Here is a 20,628-nt window from a genome sequence, read left to right as displayed (position 1 = left end):
AGAAATAATAAAAGAAGAATCTAGTAAATTTCAGCATGTTGCAATGGAGATTTCTATAAGAGCAGTTAGTGACTCTTATCTTCAGTATTGTGTGAGCCCGCAGAATGCAGAGGGAAGTACAGCGGAGGGAAAATAAACTGTAGGTAAAAGGGAGATATAAATAGCTAGAAAATGGGGAGGTTCAGTGTCTGCTCTGATTCCTTTGGGAATGTTCTCATGACAGATACACATATGGGAAGCCTGTCCCAGGACATGTGACTGTGAGCATTTGCAGAAAGTATAGTGACGCTTCTGACTGCTTTGGTGAAGATTCACAGGCTTTCTGTGAGAAATTCAGTGGACAGGTAGGTTGAACACTGTTTTTTCTAGAGAATGACAATAAAGGCATTGTTGAAAAGCAGTGAGTTGCAGCATTTTTCTGATGCAGGAAGAGAACAATCTAGAAGAGAATTCCATGTTGGCTCTTGTAATTTTTCAAAAAAATCATGAACTGAGCACAATGGGAATTATTTATTTCTTGTAATTGCCTATTGTGAGTGTTTCAGAATGATAGACGCTGAGCCATCCGAAGCCTCCATGGGCATTCATTTCTACAAAGAAAGGAGATAAACCATACACCTCTTAACTGCCTTAGCTGGCCAGGGCATCAGTTCTGCTCTCTCTTTGAGCAAGAACCTAACACATGGCCCCACCAAGATGCCAGACAGATACAGTCCACATATGGGAGGCCACTTCGCAGCCACAGCTGAATATTGTGGAGGAGGAACCAGACTTTGATGAGGAGTTCTGATGGTCAACAGCAGATGTACTGTGTATTTCAAAATAGCAAATGGACAGGACTTGAACTATTTCCAACACATAGAAATGATAAATACTTCAGTTGGTAGGCATCCTAAATCCCGCGATGGGATCATTACACATTCTATGCATGTAACAAAATATCTCGTGTACCCCATAAATATGTATAAATATTATGCATTCTTTGTACAAAAAAAGATTACTCTCCAAATTTTAAGACATTTCTGTCACATTCTATCTAGGGAATTTCAGATACCAAGAAATACATCTGTCAATTATATGTGAGACATTGTTGTGAAATTTAATATTTAGTTGCTAGAGAATATTTATCATATCCTCGTCATAGAAAATGCCTACATGATGTTGTACCCCCACAAAAATCACACCAGGTTAACTGACCAATGATCTATTTAGTATAATATGCATTGTATTTTTGTATTTTATTTTCTCCCTTCTTAGCTAAACAGCGATGGCTGCTTCTATCAGCAAGTAAAAACCAAGGTCTTCCAGTTGAAGAGGAAGGAGTATGAAATGAAACTTCACACTGAGGCCAAGATCCAAGAAGAAGGAACAGGTTTGTGTACTACATGGGTGTAAGAGAAAAAACAGTAGACATTGATTTTCTTAGCCAAATAATGAATTGTAAGTTGGGGGGAGGTGATAGAATTTTAGAGACATCATTCTTCCCCAAAAGAACGTATTTTTTTCTTCTTTTCCAGTAGTGGAATTGACTGGAAAGGAGTCTAGTGAAATCACAAGAACCATAACCAAACTCTCATTTGTGAAAGTGGACTCAAACTTTAGACAAGGGATTCCCTTCGTTGGGCAGGTGGAGTATTTTCCAGTTCACTCATCAACCCATGTACTGTTACCTAATTAGCACAATAGTTATGGTTTCTGCTAAAACCATGCCTGGTTAATGTCATCATTTAATATAACCAAAGGTATAAAATATCACCACAGTTGATTAGTATAACCAAAGGTATAAAACTACATCAAAATAGATTTATTCTTCTGTAAATTTGTATATGAAATGTATGCAATTGTCCTAAAGCCTTATTAAAATTAGTAGAGATTTTCCCCTCCTTTTGAAACAGCATTGTACAAGTCACACAATCTGCTTCTCATGGCTTACCAGGCAGTCTCAGGTTTTTATGACATTTTCTCACAAGAATCTCAAAATTCATGCTGACCAGTTTCATTATGATGCTAACACTAACTTTGTATGGAAACAGGTGGGTAGGTGATTTTAATTTTTACTTTGAAGTAGAAAAGATTCTACAATAATGTTTATTTCATGGATAGTATATTTACACTATTTTTCTATAATAACAAGTATATTTCTAAAACAGTGAACATGGGGTAAAACACTGCTATTTAAGGTTCTCAGATTTTTGAATTATGACTTTTCATAGTATCTACCAAAAAAAATCTTCTCTTACAATTTTTCTGTTGTCAGCAGATGTACAAATGGATCTTTATGACTCTAGAAGTCTGAGATGACAGTTACATGTGCCTTAATGTGTATTTACTGTGTATCATTTTCTTAATGTAAATGTTATAGGATTTCAGCTATGAAGGGTGTAAAAGAGGCATAAATTCAACAAAGTAGCATACATTCTGGAAGGCTTCATTATGTCATGACACCAAAATGTATTCAACTTCCTAAAATGAAAGGGCAGCTCATTTGTAAATTTCTCAGAAAGATAGTGTACTTTTTAAGTATATTTTGTTGCTGTTAAATATCCTATTTGTCAGAAGAGCCTCTAGCTAGAAGAAAATCAGAATTATGTGCCTATTCTTGTCTTTGTACATGCAGCCAACATTTCATTGGCAAACTTAGATTTTGTAAATCAATTATGGGTACTGATGGGGGTCAGCCTAGTGTTCTTCCTGCTACCAAATGTAGCTTATACTGAAAAAGAATCACCACCTTTACAATCCGAACTGGACTACTCAACTGCCGACACAATATTAGCAGTAAATTAGCTTTGGCGACTTATTTAATACTGTGTGCCTCTTTCCAATTTTACATTTTTCACTTGGGAAGTCTGCCATAAAATCTACCTGCCTTCCAAAAGGCTGAAGATCTAGGTTGAGAAGCAGAGACCATGTCTAAGAGAGCTAGAGAAACACACGGGACAATATATTGGCAGTTGTTTACTTGTGCACTTACGAGACTTCAGACACTAATCTATAGGAAGTTAATGGTCCACCCCAAAATAGGTGTTTGGGGCACAAATAAATTTAGTTAATAGATTTAGATATTTCATTATCATATTACTCTAGTGCTCTGTGACTCTCTAAGAGTTATCTATAATAATACACAGCACTTCCAAAATATCTAGAATACATTTTTCAGGTCACTCTTGTTATTATCTCTATCACTGTCTATCCCTTCACACTGCTCTGTTTTTCTTCTTAGGATTGATTACTACTAAATTAGTGTATGTTATATATGTATTTATTTAGCATCTGTCTCTTTCACCAGACAGTAAGCTCTATGATGGAAGAAACTTTGTTTTTTGTTTTCTTTTTTCACTACTGTGTCCTCAGTGCCTGAAACCATGTTCAACATAGAGGAGGCACTTAAAAATGTGATAAAATGAATATGTTTGGTGCCTATTCGTTATTACCGATATAACTCATCCATAGTTTTTAATCTTCAGGTGCGCCTGGTAGATGGGAAAGGCGTCCCTATACCAAATAAAGTCATATTCATCAGAGGAAATGAGGCAAACTATTACTCCAATGCTACCACGGATGAGCATGGCCTTGTGCAGTTCTCTATCAACACCACCCGCGTTATGGGTACCACTCTTACTGTTAGGGTAAGTTTGGAAAGAAGTTACCAATGACATGAAGTAGCCTTGAAAACAAGGTTGCAACCTAAGGGTGATAAAATTTCCAAACTGTATTTAGTTCTATGGAGAGAAAAAACTGGCAATTAGAAACCAATTTAAGGTTCACTTTTTTAAAGTTTATGAAAAGAAGGCAGTATATTGTTGTGATTAAAAGTGCAGGTTAGACTTTAACAGTGTTGCTGGGAATGTAAAATGGTGCAGCCACTATGAAAAACAGTATAGTAGTTCCTGAAAAAATTAAAAAATAGAATGACCATATGATCCAGTAATCCTACTTCTGGACCTATATTCAAAGGAATCGAAAGCAGGGTCTTAAAGAGATATTTGCACACCCATGTTCATAGCCCCACTATCCACAATAGCAGAGAGATGGAGGCTACCCAAATGTCCATCAAGGGATGAACAGGTAAACAAAATGTGGTATATAAATACAACAGAATATTATGCAGCCTGAGAAGGGAAGGAAATCCTGTCACATGCTACAGCGTGAATGATCCTTGAGGACAGTATGGTAAGTGAAATAAGCCAGTCACAATAAGACCAATACTATATGATTCACTTATATGGGGGTTTCTAAAGTAGTCAGAGTCATAGAAACAGAAAACAGGATGGTGGCTGCCAAGGGCTAGGGAAAGAGAGAAATGGGGACTTGCTCTTGTTGGTATTCAGGTTTAGTTTTACAAGATGAAAAGTTCTGGAGATCTGTTGCACAACAGATATACTTACCACTGCCAAACTGTACACTAAAGAATAACGAAGATGGTAATTTTATGTTGTGTGTGTGTGTGTATAATACTTTTTTGAAAAGTGTGAATTCCAGGATCTGAATCAGATAAAGTGGTTAAAAATACTGGCTCAACCCTATTTTAAGGAATTAACTAAAATCTCTATGCTTCATTTCCTTATCTGTAAAATGATTGCAATATTAACACCTAACTCTTGGGGTGGTTGCAAAGATTAAGTGAAATAATACATATTGAAGCACTTAGTAAGCCCCCTTTAACTGTTAGATACTTTTACTATAAAAGCCAATTCTAACATAATTAGCATTTACTTTTAAAAATGTATACTCCAAAAATTATTACCTTACTTTATTTTGTTTTGCTATTCTAATTTTCTCCAGATGACCTGTTCATACCAATATAACTTGGTCAGTATAACATGCAGTCCTCTATTGATCAAGAAAGACATAGACATGTCTATAGATACATGGATATACAATACATATTCAATATATATTACATAATCATGGTCATGGAACACCCCTGCCTCTTTAGAGTCCTTACGTTGTTATAGAGAAATAAACAATGCATTGTATTTATTTAGCTTTAATAGATGGCATAAAAGCACCTACCTCTAATAAACTCAAATTTGAACATTTACTCATTTCAAAAAGTGTCTTGAATGCTTTCTACATGCCAGGCACTGTGCCAGTTTTGACAATGAAATTATTATTTCTACATGCCCCCTGTTTGGGGTGATCATATATGTGTTGTCACCAAAATATATATTAAGATATGAACAAAATGTTTTGCTCAAGGATTCACTAGTGCTGTTGGGAGCTGGGGATGAAGGTAGAGGAAGCCTGGAAGGAGCTAAGGAATAACTTCTACAGCAAGAAAAGTTAGAAATATAACCCAAATAGGGCCTCTGAGGCATTAGAATCCAGACCGCAGGGAGTATTAAAAATAATCAGCCTAGGTGGGGCACAGTAGCTCACGCCTGTAATCCCAGCACTTTGGGAGGCTGAGGTGGGTGGATTGCTCGAGGCCAGGAGTTTGAGACCAGCTTGGGCAACGTGGTGAAACCCCATCTCTACAAAATATACAAAAAATTAGCTGGGTGGGGTGGCATGCACCTGTAGTCCCAGCAACTCAGGAGGCTGAGTGGGAGGATCACTTGAGCCTGGGAGGATCACTTGAGCCCGGGAGGCAGAGATTGCACTGAACCAAGATCGTGCCACTGCACTCCAGCATGGGCGACAGAGCAAAACCCTGTCTCGAAAAAATAACAATAATAGCAATCAGCCTAAGATAGCCCAGAAGAGGTAGACTTCAGCTAATTCATCAGTTCAGCTCTTTTTTTTTTTTTTTTTTTTTGAGACCGAGTGTCACTCTGTCGCCCAGGCTGGAGTGCAGTGGCCAGATCTCAGCTCACTGCAAGCTCCGCCTCCCGGGTTTACGCCATTCTCCTGCCTCAGCCTCCCGAGTAGCTGGGACTACAGGCGCCCGCCACCTCGCCTAGCTAGTTTTTTGTATTTTTTAGTAGAGACGGGGTTTCACCGGGTTCGCCAGGATGATCTCGATCTCCTGACCTCGTGATCCGCCCGTCTCGGCCTCCCAAAGTGCTGGGATTACAGGCGTGAGCCACCGTGCCTGGCCCAGTTCAGCTCTTAAACCAATGCTTTTTACCGATGTCTTCTCAGACCCCTAAAGTTACAATATTTTATTTATTCATAATACCCACTGAAAATCCACCCTAAAAGAGGCAGCTGCTTTCTGAAAGCACAGTTCTTCCATTTCTAGAGATTATTTACTCTCCTCAATGAAGTTTCACAGCTCCAGTGTCTCTAACTGCACAGGTAAAGCAGCCAGAGAAATTTCCGGCAAGCTAATCAGAGCAAAGGATGCTTCTTTTTATCCTCTTAAGAAATATACATCTCAATCCCAGGAGGCTCCGCAGTGTAAAGTCACAAAGCACGCCTGCATTTAAAGCAGAGAAACAAAATACGGGGTCTTTCTCCCACTTTTCATTGTAGAACAAAAGATTTCCAGCTACTAGTTAAGGTAGCACAGCAAACTTACACAGTTTTGTGAGAACATTAATTTTTATGACGTATAATCTAAAAATAACATAATTTTTCTAATTAGGTCGAACACAAGGATCGTAGTCCCTGTTACGGCTACCAGTGGGTGTCAGAAGAACACGAAGAGGCTCATCACACTGCTTATCTTGTGTTCTCCCCAAGCAAGAGCTTTGTCCACCTTGAGCCCCTGCCTCATGAACTACCGTGTGGCCAAACTCAGACAGTCCAGGCACATTATATTCTGAACGGAGGTGCCCTGCAGGGACTGAAGAAGCTCTCCTTCTATTATCTGGTGAGAAGGGAGGTTACTGCATTGACTTCTCTGTAGACAAAAGCTGTCTGTGGAGCAAGTGATCATGAAGTTCTGTAGATGTCATTACTTGGACTTCTTATCCATGTTCCTTTTGAAAGTTTGACTTCTCTTGAGGTGGATTATTACCAGCAGGGACTCAATAAAACAAGTATATTGAAGTGAGACTGAAGCATGTTCTCTGTTTGGCACATTCAGTTTCTTTTTATTTCCTTTTTTGCAGATAATGGCAAAGGGAGGCATTGTCCGAACTGGGACTCATGAACTGCTTGTGAAGCAGGAACACAGTGAGTATTTCCATCATCTCTGCATTGCTACCCCATTCTGACCCATTCAGCCTTACACCACGAAAGTATGAGAATATTTTCCCTTTTTTTCCAAAGGTTTTTGGGGGAACAGGTGGTGTTTGGTAACATGAATAAATTCTTTAGTAGTGATTTCTGAGATTTTGGTGCACCCATCACCTGAGCAGTATACATTGTACCCAATTTGCAGTCTTTTATCCCTCACCCCCTTCCACCCTTCACCCTGAATCCACAAAGTCCATTGTATCATTCTTATGCCTTTGCATCCTCATAGCTTAGCTGCCACTTCCTAATAGCTTAGCTCCTACTTATGAGTGAAAACATACGATGTTTGGTTTTCCATTCCTGACCTGGAAATATTGGGAATACTTTCAAGTAATGAGAGACCATTTCCATCTAGTATCAATTAAAAGAAAGTTGAGGGAGGGAAAACAATAATTTTTTTTCTCACCCTTTATCAAATACGTGTTGTCTTTCTTTTTAGCCTATTTTCTTTGGGTTATTTAAAATGTTGGTGTGGGCCAGCTGTGATGGCTCACGCCTGTAATCCCAGTACTTTGGGAGAACAAGATGAGAGGATCCCTTGAGGTCACGAGTTTGAGACCAGCCTGGTCAACATAGTGAGACCATATCTCTATAAAAGTAAATAAATAAATAAGAAAATAAAATACATAAAATGTTGTTGTGTATAATTTGTGCTTATTCCAAATTTTCAAACCATAAATATTCTTGAACCTCTTCTCAAAATGAGAATTATGTTAGAGAATGGGGTGGAGAAAATGTAAGATTTCAGGGTATGTTGTACATACCAGGTTTTGTGCTGAGTCATTTATATATATTATTTATTTATATATATAAATTTATATATAATTATATATACACTTTTTTGTTTTTAGACGGAGTCTTGCTCTGTCATCCAGGCTAGAGTGCAGTGGCTCGATCTCGGCTCGCTGCAAGCTCCGCCTCCTGCATTCACACCATTCTTCTGCCTCAGCCTCCCGAGTAGCTGGGACTGCAGGTGCCCGCCACTACGCCTGGCTAATTTTTTGTATTTTTAGTGTGGATGGGGTTTCACCGTGTTAGCCAGGATGGCCTCAAACTCCTGACCTCGTGATCCGTCTGCCTCAGCCTCCCAAAGTGCTGGGATTACAGGTGTGAGCCACCATGCTCAGCGTCATTTATATTATTATAAATATCTTTTTTTTTCAAGATAGTTATGAATTATGAAGCATTAAATTGGGTACTTCCACCACTGAACTGGATTCTCACCATGAGCAAATATGTCATAATATAAGCCTTTGAAGGTTGCTCCTAGTCTAATAGATTCTAAAAGGTAACTTGCTAAAAAAGTATCAGGAGTCGACTCTCTCATTAGCTCTTGTAGCAACACAGAAGCACCATAGCAGACTGAAGGAAACGTAATACAACCTCTCAAGAATCTACATAGGCATCAAAAAATAACTTCTGAAGGAGCATGGTGTTCCTCTTATGGAGAAAGAATCAAATATTGGCTCATAGAAGGTTAAAGAGGATGTAGCATGAATACAATGTGTTAAACTCTTATTCTTACATCTCATAACTTCAGGTTCTATCTCCCTCTTCTAGTATGAGGCCTAGATCAAATGGTAGTGAACTGGATGTCTTCATACCCTTAACGAGCATCAGAACATTATGTAGGTGATCTGAAGCTTAAAGCTGGTGAAAAATCAATATAGTATGGGATTTATGAGAGGAGAGAGGGCTTCGATAAGGTTTTTTTCTAAAGCTAGAGTCCTTAGAGGCAGTCCTCCATTTGTTACATCTTCTGTTTATTATGTCTTTTACATCTACTAATGGAAATAGTCATTAACCTATGATCGCTTCCTCTCATTCTCTTTGTGCCCCAGTGAAGGGCCATTTTTCCATCTCAATCCCTGTAAAGTCAGACATTGCTCCTGTCGCTCGGTTGCTCCTATATGCCGTTTTACCTACTGGGGACGTGATTGGGGATTCTGCAAAATACGAGGTCGAAAATTGTCTGGACAACAAGGTGGGTGCTTTACATAATAAAATCTTCAACATTTTAAACTAGAAGTTACTACTGTTATCGTTTGTTTTATACATGTGAACATTAGGGTCAAAAGGGTTAAACAAATTCCCCAGAGACTTTCAGCGAGGTAGTGGCAGAGTCATACTAAGAAGCAGAATCACTTGATTCCTGGTACAAAACTCTCAAACTTCTCCTAGCATTGCCTCTTACCAATTACACAGTTCAGAGTACGTTATTCCCTTCTTCTATGATAAAATATTGGGAAATATGTAAGCACGTTTTTAAGACTACTAAGGAGCCAAAAGAAAAAATGCAAGAGCACCTAGACCCATGCATGTTCCACCACAATTAATAAGCACCTTGCCGTGTATCAAAGATAAAAATGGCATTTCATGACTAGTAGTTTATAAGAATAATTAGAAATAATTATAATGGCTCAAGTGATTCTTGAGAATGAAAGAGAAGTGTAGGGGACAAAAGGCTTCAGGATTGACATAATGCCAACTCTCCACGAAGTCAAGCAGAGTAGTTATACATTGTACATGAGGAACACTGCAAATGCAAGTGAATGCATGGGTAAACCGGGAAATTTGCTTTTCTGACCTTTTGTTCCAATTTCACAGGTGGATTTGAGCTTCAGCCCATCACAAAGCCTCCCAGCTTCACACGCCCACCTGCGAGTCACAGCGGCTCCTCAGTCCCTCTGCGCCCTCCGTGCTGTGGACCAAAGCGTGCTGCTCATGAAGCCTGACGCCGAGCTCTCGGCGTCCTCGGTGAGTTCTCAGCAGCCTCAGGAATCAAGAAGGGCCATGCCAGGGGCTCAGAGCAAGGATATGCACCCATTAACTTTGTTTCTCGCCACAAGATAAGCACAAAACTATCATTTCCTTCTATCATCTCAAAGCTTACGCAATGTCACATATACAACAGACCTCGATTTTTTAATTAATAAAATTTCATTTCATTCCAGTGTTGAGTTGGCCTCTGAACTGTGTAATGAAGTAGTATGGCCCTTGAGTACTTAGATGGAGTGTTTTGATTTTTCCTAAAATTGTTAAACATCTTCAAAATGAAAACACTGTGTCAAGAAAATGATCCATACCCGCCATAAATCATCAGAGCAATGAGAGCACTCAAAGAAAGACTGATGTTCATTATTCCTATTCTTTTCTCCTTGAACTTAAAAAAAGTCACAAATAAGTTTGCCTTTTTGTCTTTTGAATTTGTACAGGTTTATAACCTGCTACCAGTAAAGGACCTCACTGGCTTCCCTGGGCCTTTGAATGACCAGGACGATGAAGACTGCGTCAATCGTCATAATGTCTATATTAATGGAATCACATATACTCCAGTATCAAATACAAATGAAAAGGATATATACAGCTTCCTAAAGGTAAACTCCTTATGTTGTAGATGGTCTGATCTTAAGGTTCTTAAAATATTACACTTGGAAAAGAGTCTTTATTTGAATGCCTTCATGTCCTAGTTGAGGGTAATGGGATATAAAGAGGTAAGTGGCTTCTCCACTAATAGCAGCAGATCTGCTAAAAGCTGCTGAACTAAGCTGGAACTTTCTGGAATATTATTCAAGTTTTCTTTTTTCACAGAAATTAATTGCTCTGTGATGTTTATTAATATCGTACATACAAAATAATTACTGTTGAGTTTAATGAAAAGAATAAAATTACCTCCTTAAGTATATGAATATCCCTTCTACACATGTGAATGTTCAAAGTTTAATATTAAGTTAACTGGATTGCTTGTCAAATTCAATGAAAAGAAGTATCCACCTATGTATATTTTATAATATATATTTACTGATTAGATAATAATTTCCTTTGCAGGACATGAGCTTAAAGGCATTCACCAACTCAAAGATTCGTAAACCCAAAATATGTCCACAACTTCAACAGTATGAAATGAATCGATCTGAAGGTCTACGTGTAGGTTATTATGGTAAACAAAAAATTAATACATATGTATTACCTAATATATTCACCGGCTTTTACTTTTTTTTAAAGATACAATGTGACAAAAATTAACAAAAAAAAGGACTTGTGAGTCATACATATTATGGTTATTGCTCAAGGTCACATAGCAATATAAACTCAAATTCTAGTAAACAGAGATAGATGTATTAGGCTGAAAAGGAAAGAGAAAGTTTCCAAGCATAGGATTAGTGTAAAGAGAAATAGAAATGTTCACAAAACAGGACTACATTCTCCATCAGTCAGGTAAAAACGCTGTTCAACTTCCCCAAAACATCAGCCAATATTGATGTTGGAACCACACACATTCATCAATGACATGAGCTACTTCTTTGATGAACTGAGTAGTAACCAAGCATTTATTTATAGTCCCATATTGTCATATCATGATTGAGGATAAGTCGAGTACACAGAAAAGAGGGTCAAAAATCAAGGAAAGCATTTAGGGAGAATCAGTTGGCTCTACGGAATTCACTATGAAGTCTATGGAGTATTTTATTATTTATAGATTATATTGTACAATCCTTTATCAGTAAGGTTTATAGTAAATTTATGCATGTATAGGTTTAGATATATGCACAATTTTTTTCCAGAAAGCTGGTTGTGAAATATTGACCAGCACACCCTTAATAGAAGGTGAATAGAGTGAAAGAAACTAACTGTAATCTTCTGACACGATAGAGAATAAAGAGTCTTTATTATCATTGAACTCTTCCCTCCTGTAAACTGTTTCTCAAAGCCACTGTCATAACATCTGTGTTCGTTTTTCCTTGCTCCTGCAGAGGAGCACACCAATGGAAACTTGAGATTCCTGCCCTCTTCACAGCCTTGTGTCATAGCACTCTCCACTTAGCACAGCGACAGCAGCCACGAAGGACTCCACAAAGTCCTTGTGCCCCACAGATAATCCAAGCCTCTGTCTGCCAAAGTCTCTATAGCCTCTGCTTATGATCCTCCTCCCCCAGCTCACTCCTAGCTTATTCTTGTTTTTTTGTTTTTTTGTTTTTTGGAGGGGGATGGGTTTGTTTGTTTGTTTGTTTGAGACGAAGTCTCACTCTGTCGCCCAGGTCTCCCAGGCTGGAGTGCAGTGGTGCGATCTCCGCTCACTGCAAGCTCCGCCTCCCGGGTTCACACCATTCTCCTGCCTTAGTCTCCCGAGTAGCTGAGACTATAGGCACCCGCCACCACACCTGACTAATTGTTTTTTGTATTTTTAGTAGAGACGGGGTTTCACCGTGTTAGCCAGGATGGTCTTGATCTCCTGACCTCGTGATCTGCCCGCCTCGGCCTCCCAAAGTGCTGGAATTACAGGCATGAGCCGCCGCGCCTGGCCACTCCTAGCTTATTCTGATACTTCATAAGTCATCCAACATCCAACATATTTCCTCCTCAAAGAAGCTTTCCCTAATGACCCAAGTGCCCTCTCCTCATTCCTCTCGATTTCATCAGACGATTTGGGTTTTTTTTGGTGGCAACTATTACATTCTCTCATAAGCTTTATCTGTATGTTTATTGTAGTGTCTTATCCCTTACCCAACATAGATTCAGATGTAATGGGAAGAAGCCAGCCACGCAAGCTGCAAGTTGAAGAGCCTCACACAGAGACCGTACGAAAGTACTTCCCTGAGACATGGATCTGGGATTTGGTGGTGGTAAAGTAAGTAACTTCCTGCATATGCAATATGCAACGATAGAGGTCTCTCACTATTTTCAATTCTTTGCTAGTTTTTCTGTTTTTATTGTTTTATTTGTTTATGATGTACCACATGATGTTTTGATATACATACACATACACACAGTGAAATGATTACTACAGTCAAGCAAATTAACACATCTATTAGCTCACATTGTTACCTGTTTTTGTGTGTGTGGCAAGCGCACCTAAAATCTATCCTTTTAGCCAAGTTTCAGTATCCAACTATATAGTCATTATAGTTGACTATATTATCAACTATAGTCCTCATGCTGTACTTTAGATTTCTAAATTTATTCATCCTACATAACTTCAACTTTGTACCTTTTGACCTGCTTCTCCCCATCCGTGTAACCCCAACCACCGTTCTACTCTCTGTTCCTATGTATTCAACTTCTTTTAGCATCCACATACAAGTAAGATCATGCAGTATTTGTCCTATGTCTGGCTTATTTCACTTAGCATAATCTCCCCCAGCTTCATCCATGTTGTCACAAATGGCAGGGTCTTCTTCCACTTAAGGCTGAATAATATTCCATTATGCATAGCCACAATTTATCTATCCATTCACCCAGACACTTAGGTTGTTTTTATATCTTGACAACTGTGAATAATGCTGTCATGAACACCAAAACACATATATCTCTACAAGGTGCCTATTTCATTTCCTTTGGGAGTATACCCAGAAGAGGGATTTCTGGGACATATGGTAGTTTCCATTTTAAAATTTTTGAGGTATCTCCATACCGTTTTCCATAATGGCTGTGGCAATGTGCATTTGTACCAAGGAGAGTGAAGAAACTCCTTCCAAAGAGATACTGGAAATGGAGTTTTATCCCTGAAACAAGCCAGTGGGGCAGGTGGGAAGAAGGAGTGCGAATGGCCATATGCTCCGTTTCAGGCTCCTGGAGTCTTGTCTCCCTCTCCCTTTCACTCCCAGATGCAGACTGTTTAGAAGCCCAACCCTTAGGAGGCAGCCAGAAATGTGTGTAGACAAACTCCTTCGAGGGAGAGACCGGAAGCTAGGAGATTTTGCCTGTTCTCTCTGTATTGAGCCAAGGGGTGGTTGCGGGCGGGTAGCCACTGGCATTGCTCAAAGGCCTATTTAAAACCACCTCTGTGTTCACTGTGGTCTAGGGAGACTCCTGATTGCAGAGCTCCATCTACTCCTGGAGCTAGGTGATTTAGGAGCCAGACCCTTAGGTAGGAGCTGTAAACACTGGGGTGCTTGATGCATAGACAAATTATTCCCAGGGTTATGCTGGAGGCCTAGTTTTATCTATGGGGCGAGCCGGGGGAAGGAGGCATGGGAAGTGCCGTTGCTGCTTCTCAGGCTTCCTGTAAGTCGATCGTTTCCCTGCCCCTTCTGCTTCCCCGTGCAGGCTAGTTAGAAGCCCAACACTCAGTCAGCAACTGAGGAAGTGGGTAGACGAAGCCTAACTAGGAGCTGTTAGCTAATTTTTCAGTACTGAAGTACTTCTTTCAAACGTATTGCTAATTTCAGGAGATGTTTAACATAAGTACATCAGCTAAGAAGTCTTACTAATCTAATTGCATCAGAGCTAAACAATTTTGTGCAAATTTAATTCTAAGATTTCCAGAAAATGGGCATAAGGACCAAATATAACCAAGTACTGCACAGATTAATGCCTGTAAGAGATCCCTCATTGGTTGGCAATCCTGAGTTAAATACAGATTCAGTCAGGCCCACTATACACAATAGTAGTAGAATTTAAAATTATAAAGCAGCCCTCAGTGGAACAGCATTTTTGGGAAGAGAACTTAAGAACAATCTCAAACTGCATATTACATTTATAACTATATTGTCTGTAAAAAATTATGCTACGATTCTGATATACTACAATTAAAAACAGTTGGAAGAAAAGACCTTATATTCCCCATCTCAATCCTTGATTATACTCTCCGTTATTGGTATTTCTATTGAGTGTTTTTAAGTCATGACAGTAGAATCATTACTAGGGATCCTCTCCCGAGAGAGGATGTATTTAACTGCTTAATTTCTATCCTTCATTTTCCCTCCTCTCCAGCTCGGCAGGTGTGGCTGAGGTAGGAGTAACAGTCCCTGACACCATCACCGAGTGGAAGGCAGGGGCCTTCTGCCTGTCTGAAGACTCTGGACTTGGTATCTCTTCCACTGCCTCTCTCCGAGCCTTCCAGCCCTTCTTTGTGGAGCTCACAATGCCCTACTCTGTGATCCGTGGAGAGGCCTTCACACTCAAGGCCACGGTCCTCAATTACCTTCCCAAATGCATCCGGGTAAGGATCTCTTTCCTCAATTAAACACAAGGTAGCCATCAAGTAAATTAAAAGTTGCGTTCCTAGGAGTACTGACAAACTCTTGTATGCAAAATATGCTTACTAGATATTCATGATTGTATAAGTTACAGGTTGTGAGATCTCCAAATACCAAATTGCACCATAAAGCAAGTTTCCAGCCCTGCTAACCCTTCAAAGTTAGTATTTGTGTGGTATGAAGACTTCCGACAGGGATGACAAAAGTCAGTACTTTATTCTCCTGACAGATTCCATAAGGTTTCAACCTCTACGATCTCATATATTTAACTTTTTATAGCTCATTCATTATATTAAATCGAATTTTAAAAGCCGTTTGTGAGCATCTTACCTCTGCTGAAACCGTAACTGTTTATAAGTCTTGTATCCTCTGCTGGGAGATCTGAGGGAATGGTCAAAGTTCCAGACCAAAGAGGCAGAGCAGCGTGCCATCATTACCTTTCCCTTCCTCTGGTCCCATCATGTGAAAGAGCAGGTTGCTTCCAAAATAACTCAGATTTACATGTCAGATCCACTTAAATGTATTTCAGGTATTTGATCTTCGTTTATATCATCTTTAATGTGAGGCAACCTGAAATCTAACCAATTCCTCAAGATGCTTTATTTCAAACCCCTTCTCCCTCTGTTGTCCTTCCCCCTCTACTCTCTTTCTTATGTGTGATTTCAGGTCAGTGTGCAGCTAGAAGCCTCTCCCGCCTTCCTAGCTGTCCCAGTGGAGAAGGAACAAGAGCCTCACTGCATCTGTGCAAACGGGCGGCAAACTGTGTCCTGGGCAATAACCCCAAAATCATTAGGTGAGCAAAAAACTCCTAGAGGTAATTCTCTACTCAAAGATTGCATATGGCAGTGGGAACCTTATACTGAGTGCTACTTCCTTCAGGAAAAGACCACTAGATGCTGCGATTTTTTTCCTTTGTCTTTTATTCTAAGATACCTACAAAGATATCCTCAACATCTCCACCTTGAATTCCCAGTATCATTCACCTCTCATTTGCATGTTTCCATTCCTGCTTCTGTGTTTTAATAAAACAAAAGTTTACAGAGCATTGAACATTTATAAATCTTGAGTTTGGAGGCATGGAGGAAGGGGAAGATGGCATTCATTTCTATTGGCCTTTTTTTTTTTTTTCAGGAAATGTGAATTTCACTGTGAGTGCAGAGGCGCTAGAGTCTCAAGAGCTGTGTGGAACTGAGGTGGCTTCAGTCCCTCAATATGGAAAGAAAGACACAATCATCAAGCCTCTGTTGGTTGAAGTAAGTAAACCTAAATAATATATAGTCCATAATAATATATAATAATATATATGGGTAACATAATAATATGTGGATATTTTATAATATTATTCTCATGTATCTCTCTGTCTCTTGATTTACTTTCTGTTTTGTTGGGGTGTTTTGTTTTTGTTTTTGTTTTCAAGACAGAGTCTTGCCATCACCCAGGCTGGAGTGCAGTGGCAGGATCTCTGCTCACTGCAACCTCTGCCTCCAGGGTTTAAGCAATTCTTTTGTGCCTCAGCCTCCTGAGTAGCTGGGATTACAGGCGTGCACCACCACACCCAGCTAATTTTTGTATTTTCAGTAGGGACAGGGTTTCACCACATTGGCCAGGCTGGTCTTGAACTCCTGGCCTCAAGTGATCCGCCCACCTCAGATTCCCAAAGTGCTGGGATTATGGGTGTGAGCCACCATGCCCAGGCTCCCTTTGATTTACTTTCTTGCATAAAATTACCTCCTACATATATTGCTTATATGTACAGAATTTTCTTAGATAATACAGTTCAAATCCTTCACTTCACTATTCAGATATCTGTGGTCCCTCTGTTAACACACATGTTCTAAAGGTCCGTCCATTCTCACTAACTTTTCTTTCTTTTATCTAAAGCCTGAAGGACTAGAGAAGGAAAAAACATTCAACTCCCTGCTTTGTCCATCAGGTAAGAGTCAACCATCATAATTTAAAAAACATTAAAGTCTAACATTTAAAGTTCAAAGAACATTTATATATTATTCCTACACTTTCTCTGTGATCCAAGACTTGAAGCAGCATCAATGCATTTGACAAATGGGGAAAACAGTTCTTAGGAAGGCCAAGTAATTTGATCAGAATATCCCTAGGCCTGCATTCTGAGTCTTGATCTATTGTAGCTCCTATGCAAACATCAAATGACTTTCTGACCAGTGTATGGTATGGGCATAGGTAGAAAGTGGGTAGAATCAAAATGAATATTACCAAAGGGGATGTTTCCTTAAATAATTAGTAATGCAATCTGGATGGCTGAATTTGGGGCATTCTAACACTGAGTTTTGCATAGCCAACCGTACTTGATAATGGGATTGCTATTTCCCAAAGAAAAAGTTGTCATGGCCTTTACCATTATTGTCATATTAATGTTTGTTTGATGCCTATCCTGTACTTAATGCTCTATCGATCATTTGAGAAGAAACTTACAGTAAAACTTACAGTAAAAATTTAATACACTAAGAAACTTACAGTAAAAATTTAATACACTAAGAAATGTATCAGCACAACGCATTCTCACCCCAAACCAACACTGAATCAACACCATACCTTTCACTGCCTTTCTCTGACTACCTACAAATTTCTATTTAGTATGTTTTTCATACTAAATACTAAATACTTTACCTATTCATCTGTGGCCAAGATGTAACATATAAAATGTATCCTAAAACCATACTTTCCTCATCATTTAGCCTTATTTCTACATTTAAGTGAATTGAGTACCTATCATTCAATCCTTTTATCATGACTTCTCCATTTCTGCGTTCCTTATTTTGATTTATCTCTTGGGTGTAAGGGCTAATCATCAAATAGCTTTATTTAATTTCATTTTAATTACCAACATAATCAAATTTGCTTACCTAATTATACAAAAATATATTCTTATTTAAAAAAAAACAAAAAGAACATCATATTAAAGGTTAATGTCAACCCCCTGAACATTTTTCAGTACTTTAACTGTTATCCATTTATCTTTAGAAATAATGTGTGTAGATGTATATGTTTGTGGATGCATGATTTACATATAATAAACTGTATAAGTTTCATTGTATAAATCACTGTTTGTTTTTTACTCAGCATCCTGTCTTGGAGATTTATCTATGTCAAATTGTAGATCTAGTTCTTTCCTTTTAACTGCTTTTAATCCTATAATATAAATACATCACAATTCTGCTTAGTGTTTTAGTCTTCCTATATTGGTTTTTTCAACTATTTGCTAGCTTTAAAAAAATTAGTTAATTAATTATAATAATAGCTTCCTTATGAACATATGCAAGTACAGCTAGGGTACATACCAAAATGTTAAAAATTCCTGCGTCAGAGAGCATATGCATAGATATGCATAGTTTTATTTGTTTGGTTGGTGGTTGTTATTCTTTAATTACATTGTAAACTGACCATTTATAATTGTATATATTTACAGCATACAAAGTGATGTTATGATTTATGAATAGAATGTGAAATAATTAAATCAAGCTAACCTCAAATACTTATGTTTTGTGGTGAGAACATTTGAAATTCTCTAAGCAAGGTTGAAACATACAATACTCTATTATTAACTATGTTCACCATGCTGTGCAATAGATCCCAAAAAGAAAAAAATGTATTCCTTCTGTCTGAGACTTTGTGTCCCTTGAACACAATCTTCCTTTTACTCCAGCCTCATGCTCCATAACCACCATTCTACTCTCTGCTCCTGTGAATTTGAATGTTTTAGCTTCCACATGCAAATGAGAACATGCAATATTTGTTTTCCTGTACCTGACTTATTTCACTTAACATAATCTCCTCCAGATTTAATCATGCTGCCCTAAATGGCAGCATATTCTTCTTTTTTAAAATCGAGGCCGGGCGCAGTGGCTCAAGCCTGTAATCCTAGCACTTTGGGAGGCCGAGACGGGTGGATCACGAGGTCAGGAGATCGAGACCATCCTGGCTAACACGGTGAAACCCCGTCTCTCCTAAAAATACAAAAAACTAGCCGGGCGAGGTGGTGGGCGCCTGTAGTCCCAGCTACTCGGGAGGCTGAGGCAGGAGAATGGCGTAAACCTGGGAGGCGGAGCTTGCAGTGAGCTGAGATCCGGCCACTGCACTCCAGCCTGGGCGATAGAGCGAGACTCCGTCTCAAAATAAAAATAAAATAAAATAAAAAAATAAAATCAAATGGAATTCCATGTGTATATATACCAGATTTTCTTTATCTATTCATCTGTTGATGACACTTATGATTCCATAACTAGACATCAGTAATTTGATAGGGATTACATTGAATATGTAGATTGCTTTGGGTAGTGTGGACATTTCAACAATATTAATTCTTCCAATCCATGAACATTGTATGCTTTTTTCATTTATTTGTGTTCTCTTTGATTTCTTTCATCGGTGTTTTATAGTTTTCAGTGTACACTTCACCTCCTTGATTAGATTTATTTCTACATATCTTTTCATAGATATTGTAAATGGAACTGTTTTTATTTCTTTTTCAATCATTCATTGTTAGTGTATAGAAAATACTACTGATTTTTATGTGTTGATTTTGTATCTTGCAACTTTATTGCATTCATTTATAAGTTCTTGCAACCCTTTGAAGTCTTTTGAGCTTCCAATATATAAGATAATGTCATCACCAACAGTGAAAATTTTACTTCTTCCTTTTCAATTTGTATATTTTTCATTTCTTTTCCATGTTTGATTGCTCTTGCTGATAATTCCAGCACTACTTTGAAAATAAATGGTGACAGTGGGTATCCTTGTCTTGTTCCAGATCTTAAAGGAAAGTCTTTCAATTTTTCACTGTTAAGTATGTAAGCTATAGGTTTATCATATATGGCCTTTATTGTGTTGAGGAACATTGCTTGTATATTTAATTTGGCGAGAGTTTTATCATAAAAGAGCATTGAATTTTGTCAAATACTTTTTCTCCATCTAACAAGATGATCATATGGTTTTTACCCTTCATTATGTAAATGTGATGTATCACATTTATTGATACGCATATGTTGAACAATGTTTGCATCTCAGGGATAAGTCCCACTTGACTAGGTAGATGATCCTTTTATGTATTGTTGGATTTAGTTTGCCAGTTTATTTTGTTTGTTTGGTTGGTTGGTTTAGTTTTTTAAGTGATGAGCTTTTGCTATGTTCCCCAGGCTGGACTTGAACTCTTTTTTTTTTTTTTTTTTTTTTTTTTTGAGACGGAGTCTCGCTCTGCTGCCCAGACTGGAGTGCAGTGGCCGGATCTCAGCTCACTGCAAGCTCCGCCTCCTGGGTTTACGCCATTCTCCTGCCTCAGCCTCCGGAGTAGCTGGGACTACAGGCGCCCGCCACCTCGCCCGGCTAGTTTTTTGTATTTTTTAGTAGAGACGGGGTTTCACCGTGTTAGCCAGGATGGTCTCGATCTCCTGACCTCGTGATCCGCCCGTCTCGGCCTCCCAAAGTGCTGGGATTACAGGCTTGAGCCACCGCGCCCGGCCGGACTTGAACTCTTGAGCTCAAGCAATCC

The 20,628-nt window shown here is 38.7% G+C and overlaps 1 protein-coding gene across 2 annotated transcripts in view; it reads left to right on the top strand.

The window, feature by feature from the left end:
* Positions 1-20,628, top strand: part of LOC117090784 (alpha-2-macroglobulin) — a 48,077-nt gene that overhangs the window by 8,076 nt on the left and 19,373 nt on the right. For both annotated transcript variants that reach the window (XM_033223385.1, XM_033223384.1), the window contains exons 8-22: positions 224-344; positions 1,258-1,372; positions 1,518-1,627; positions 3,468-3,629; positions 6,533-6,760; positions 7,002-7,065; positions 8,970-9,112; positions 9,736-9,885; positions 10,344-10,505; positions 10,957-11,068; positions 12,643-12,757; positions 14,842-15,070; positions 15,774-15,900; positions 16,239-16,360; positions 16,989-17,040. In XM_033223385.1, coding sequence (XP_033079276.1) covers positions 224-344; positions 1,258-1,372; positions 1,518-1,627; positions 3,468-3,629; positions 6,533-6,760; positions 7,002-7,065; positions 8,970-9,112; positions 9,736-9,885; positions 10,344-10,505; positions 10,957-11,068; positions 12,643-12,757; positions 14,842-15,070; positions 15,774-15,900; positions 16,239-16,360; positions 16,989-17,040 — 2,012 coding nt within the window. The remainder of the gene's footprint in view (positions 1-223; positions 345-1,257; positions 1,373-1,517; positions 1,628-3,467; positions 3,630-6,532; positions 6,761-7,001; positions 7,066-8,969; positions 9,113-9,735; positions 9,886-10,343; positions 10,506-10,956; positions 11,069-12,642; positions 12,758-14,841; positions 15,071-15,773; positions 15,901-16,238; positions 16,361-16,988; positions 17,041-20,628) is intronic.

Source organism: Trachypithecus francoisi, unplaced genomic scaffold (assembly GCF_009764315.1).
Source record: "Trachypithecus francoisi isolate TF-2019V2 unplaced genomic scaffold, Tfra_2.0 Lachesis_group11, whole genome shotgun sequence".
NCBI lineage: Eukaryota > Metazoa > Chordata > Mammalia > Primates > Cercopithecidae > Trachypithecus > Trachypithecus francoisi.
Note: the sequence above shows the minus strand (reverse complement) of the source record. Positions and strands in the feature narration are given on the sequence as shown.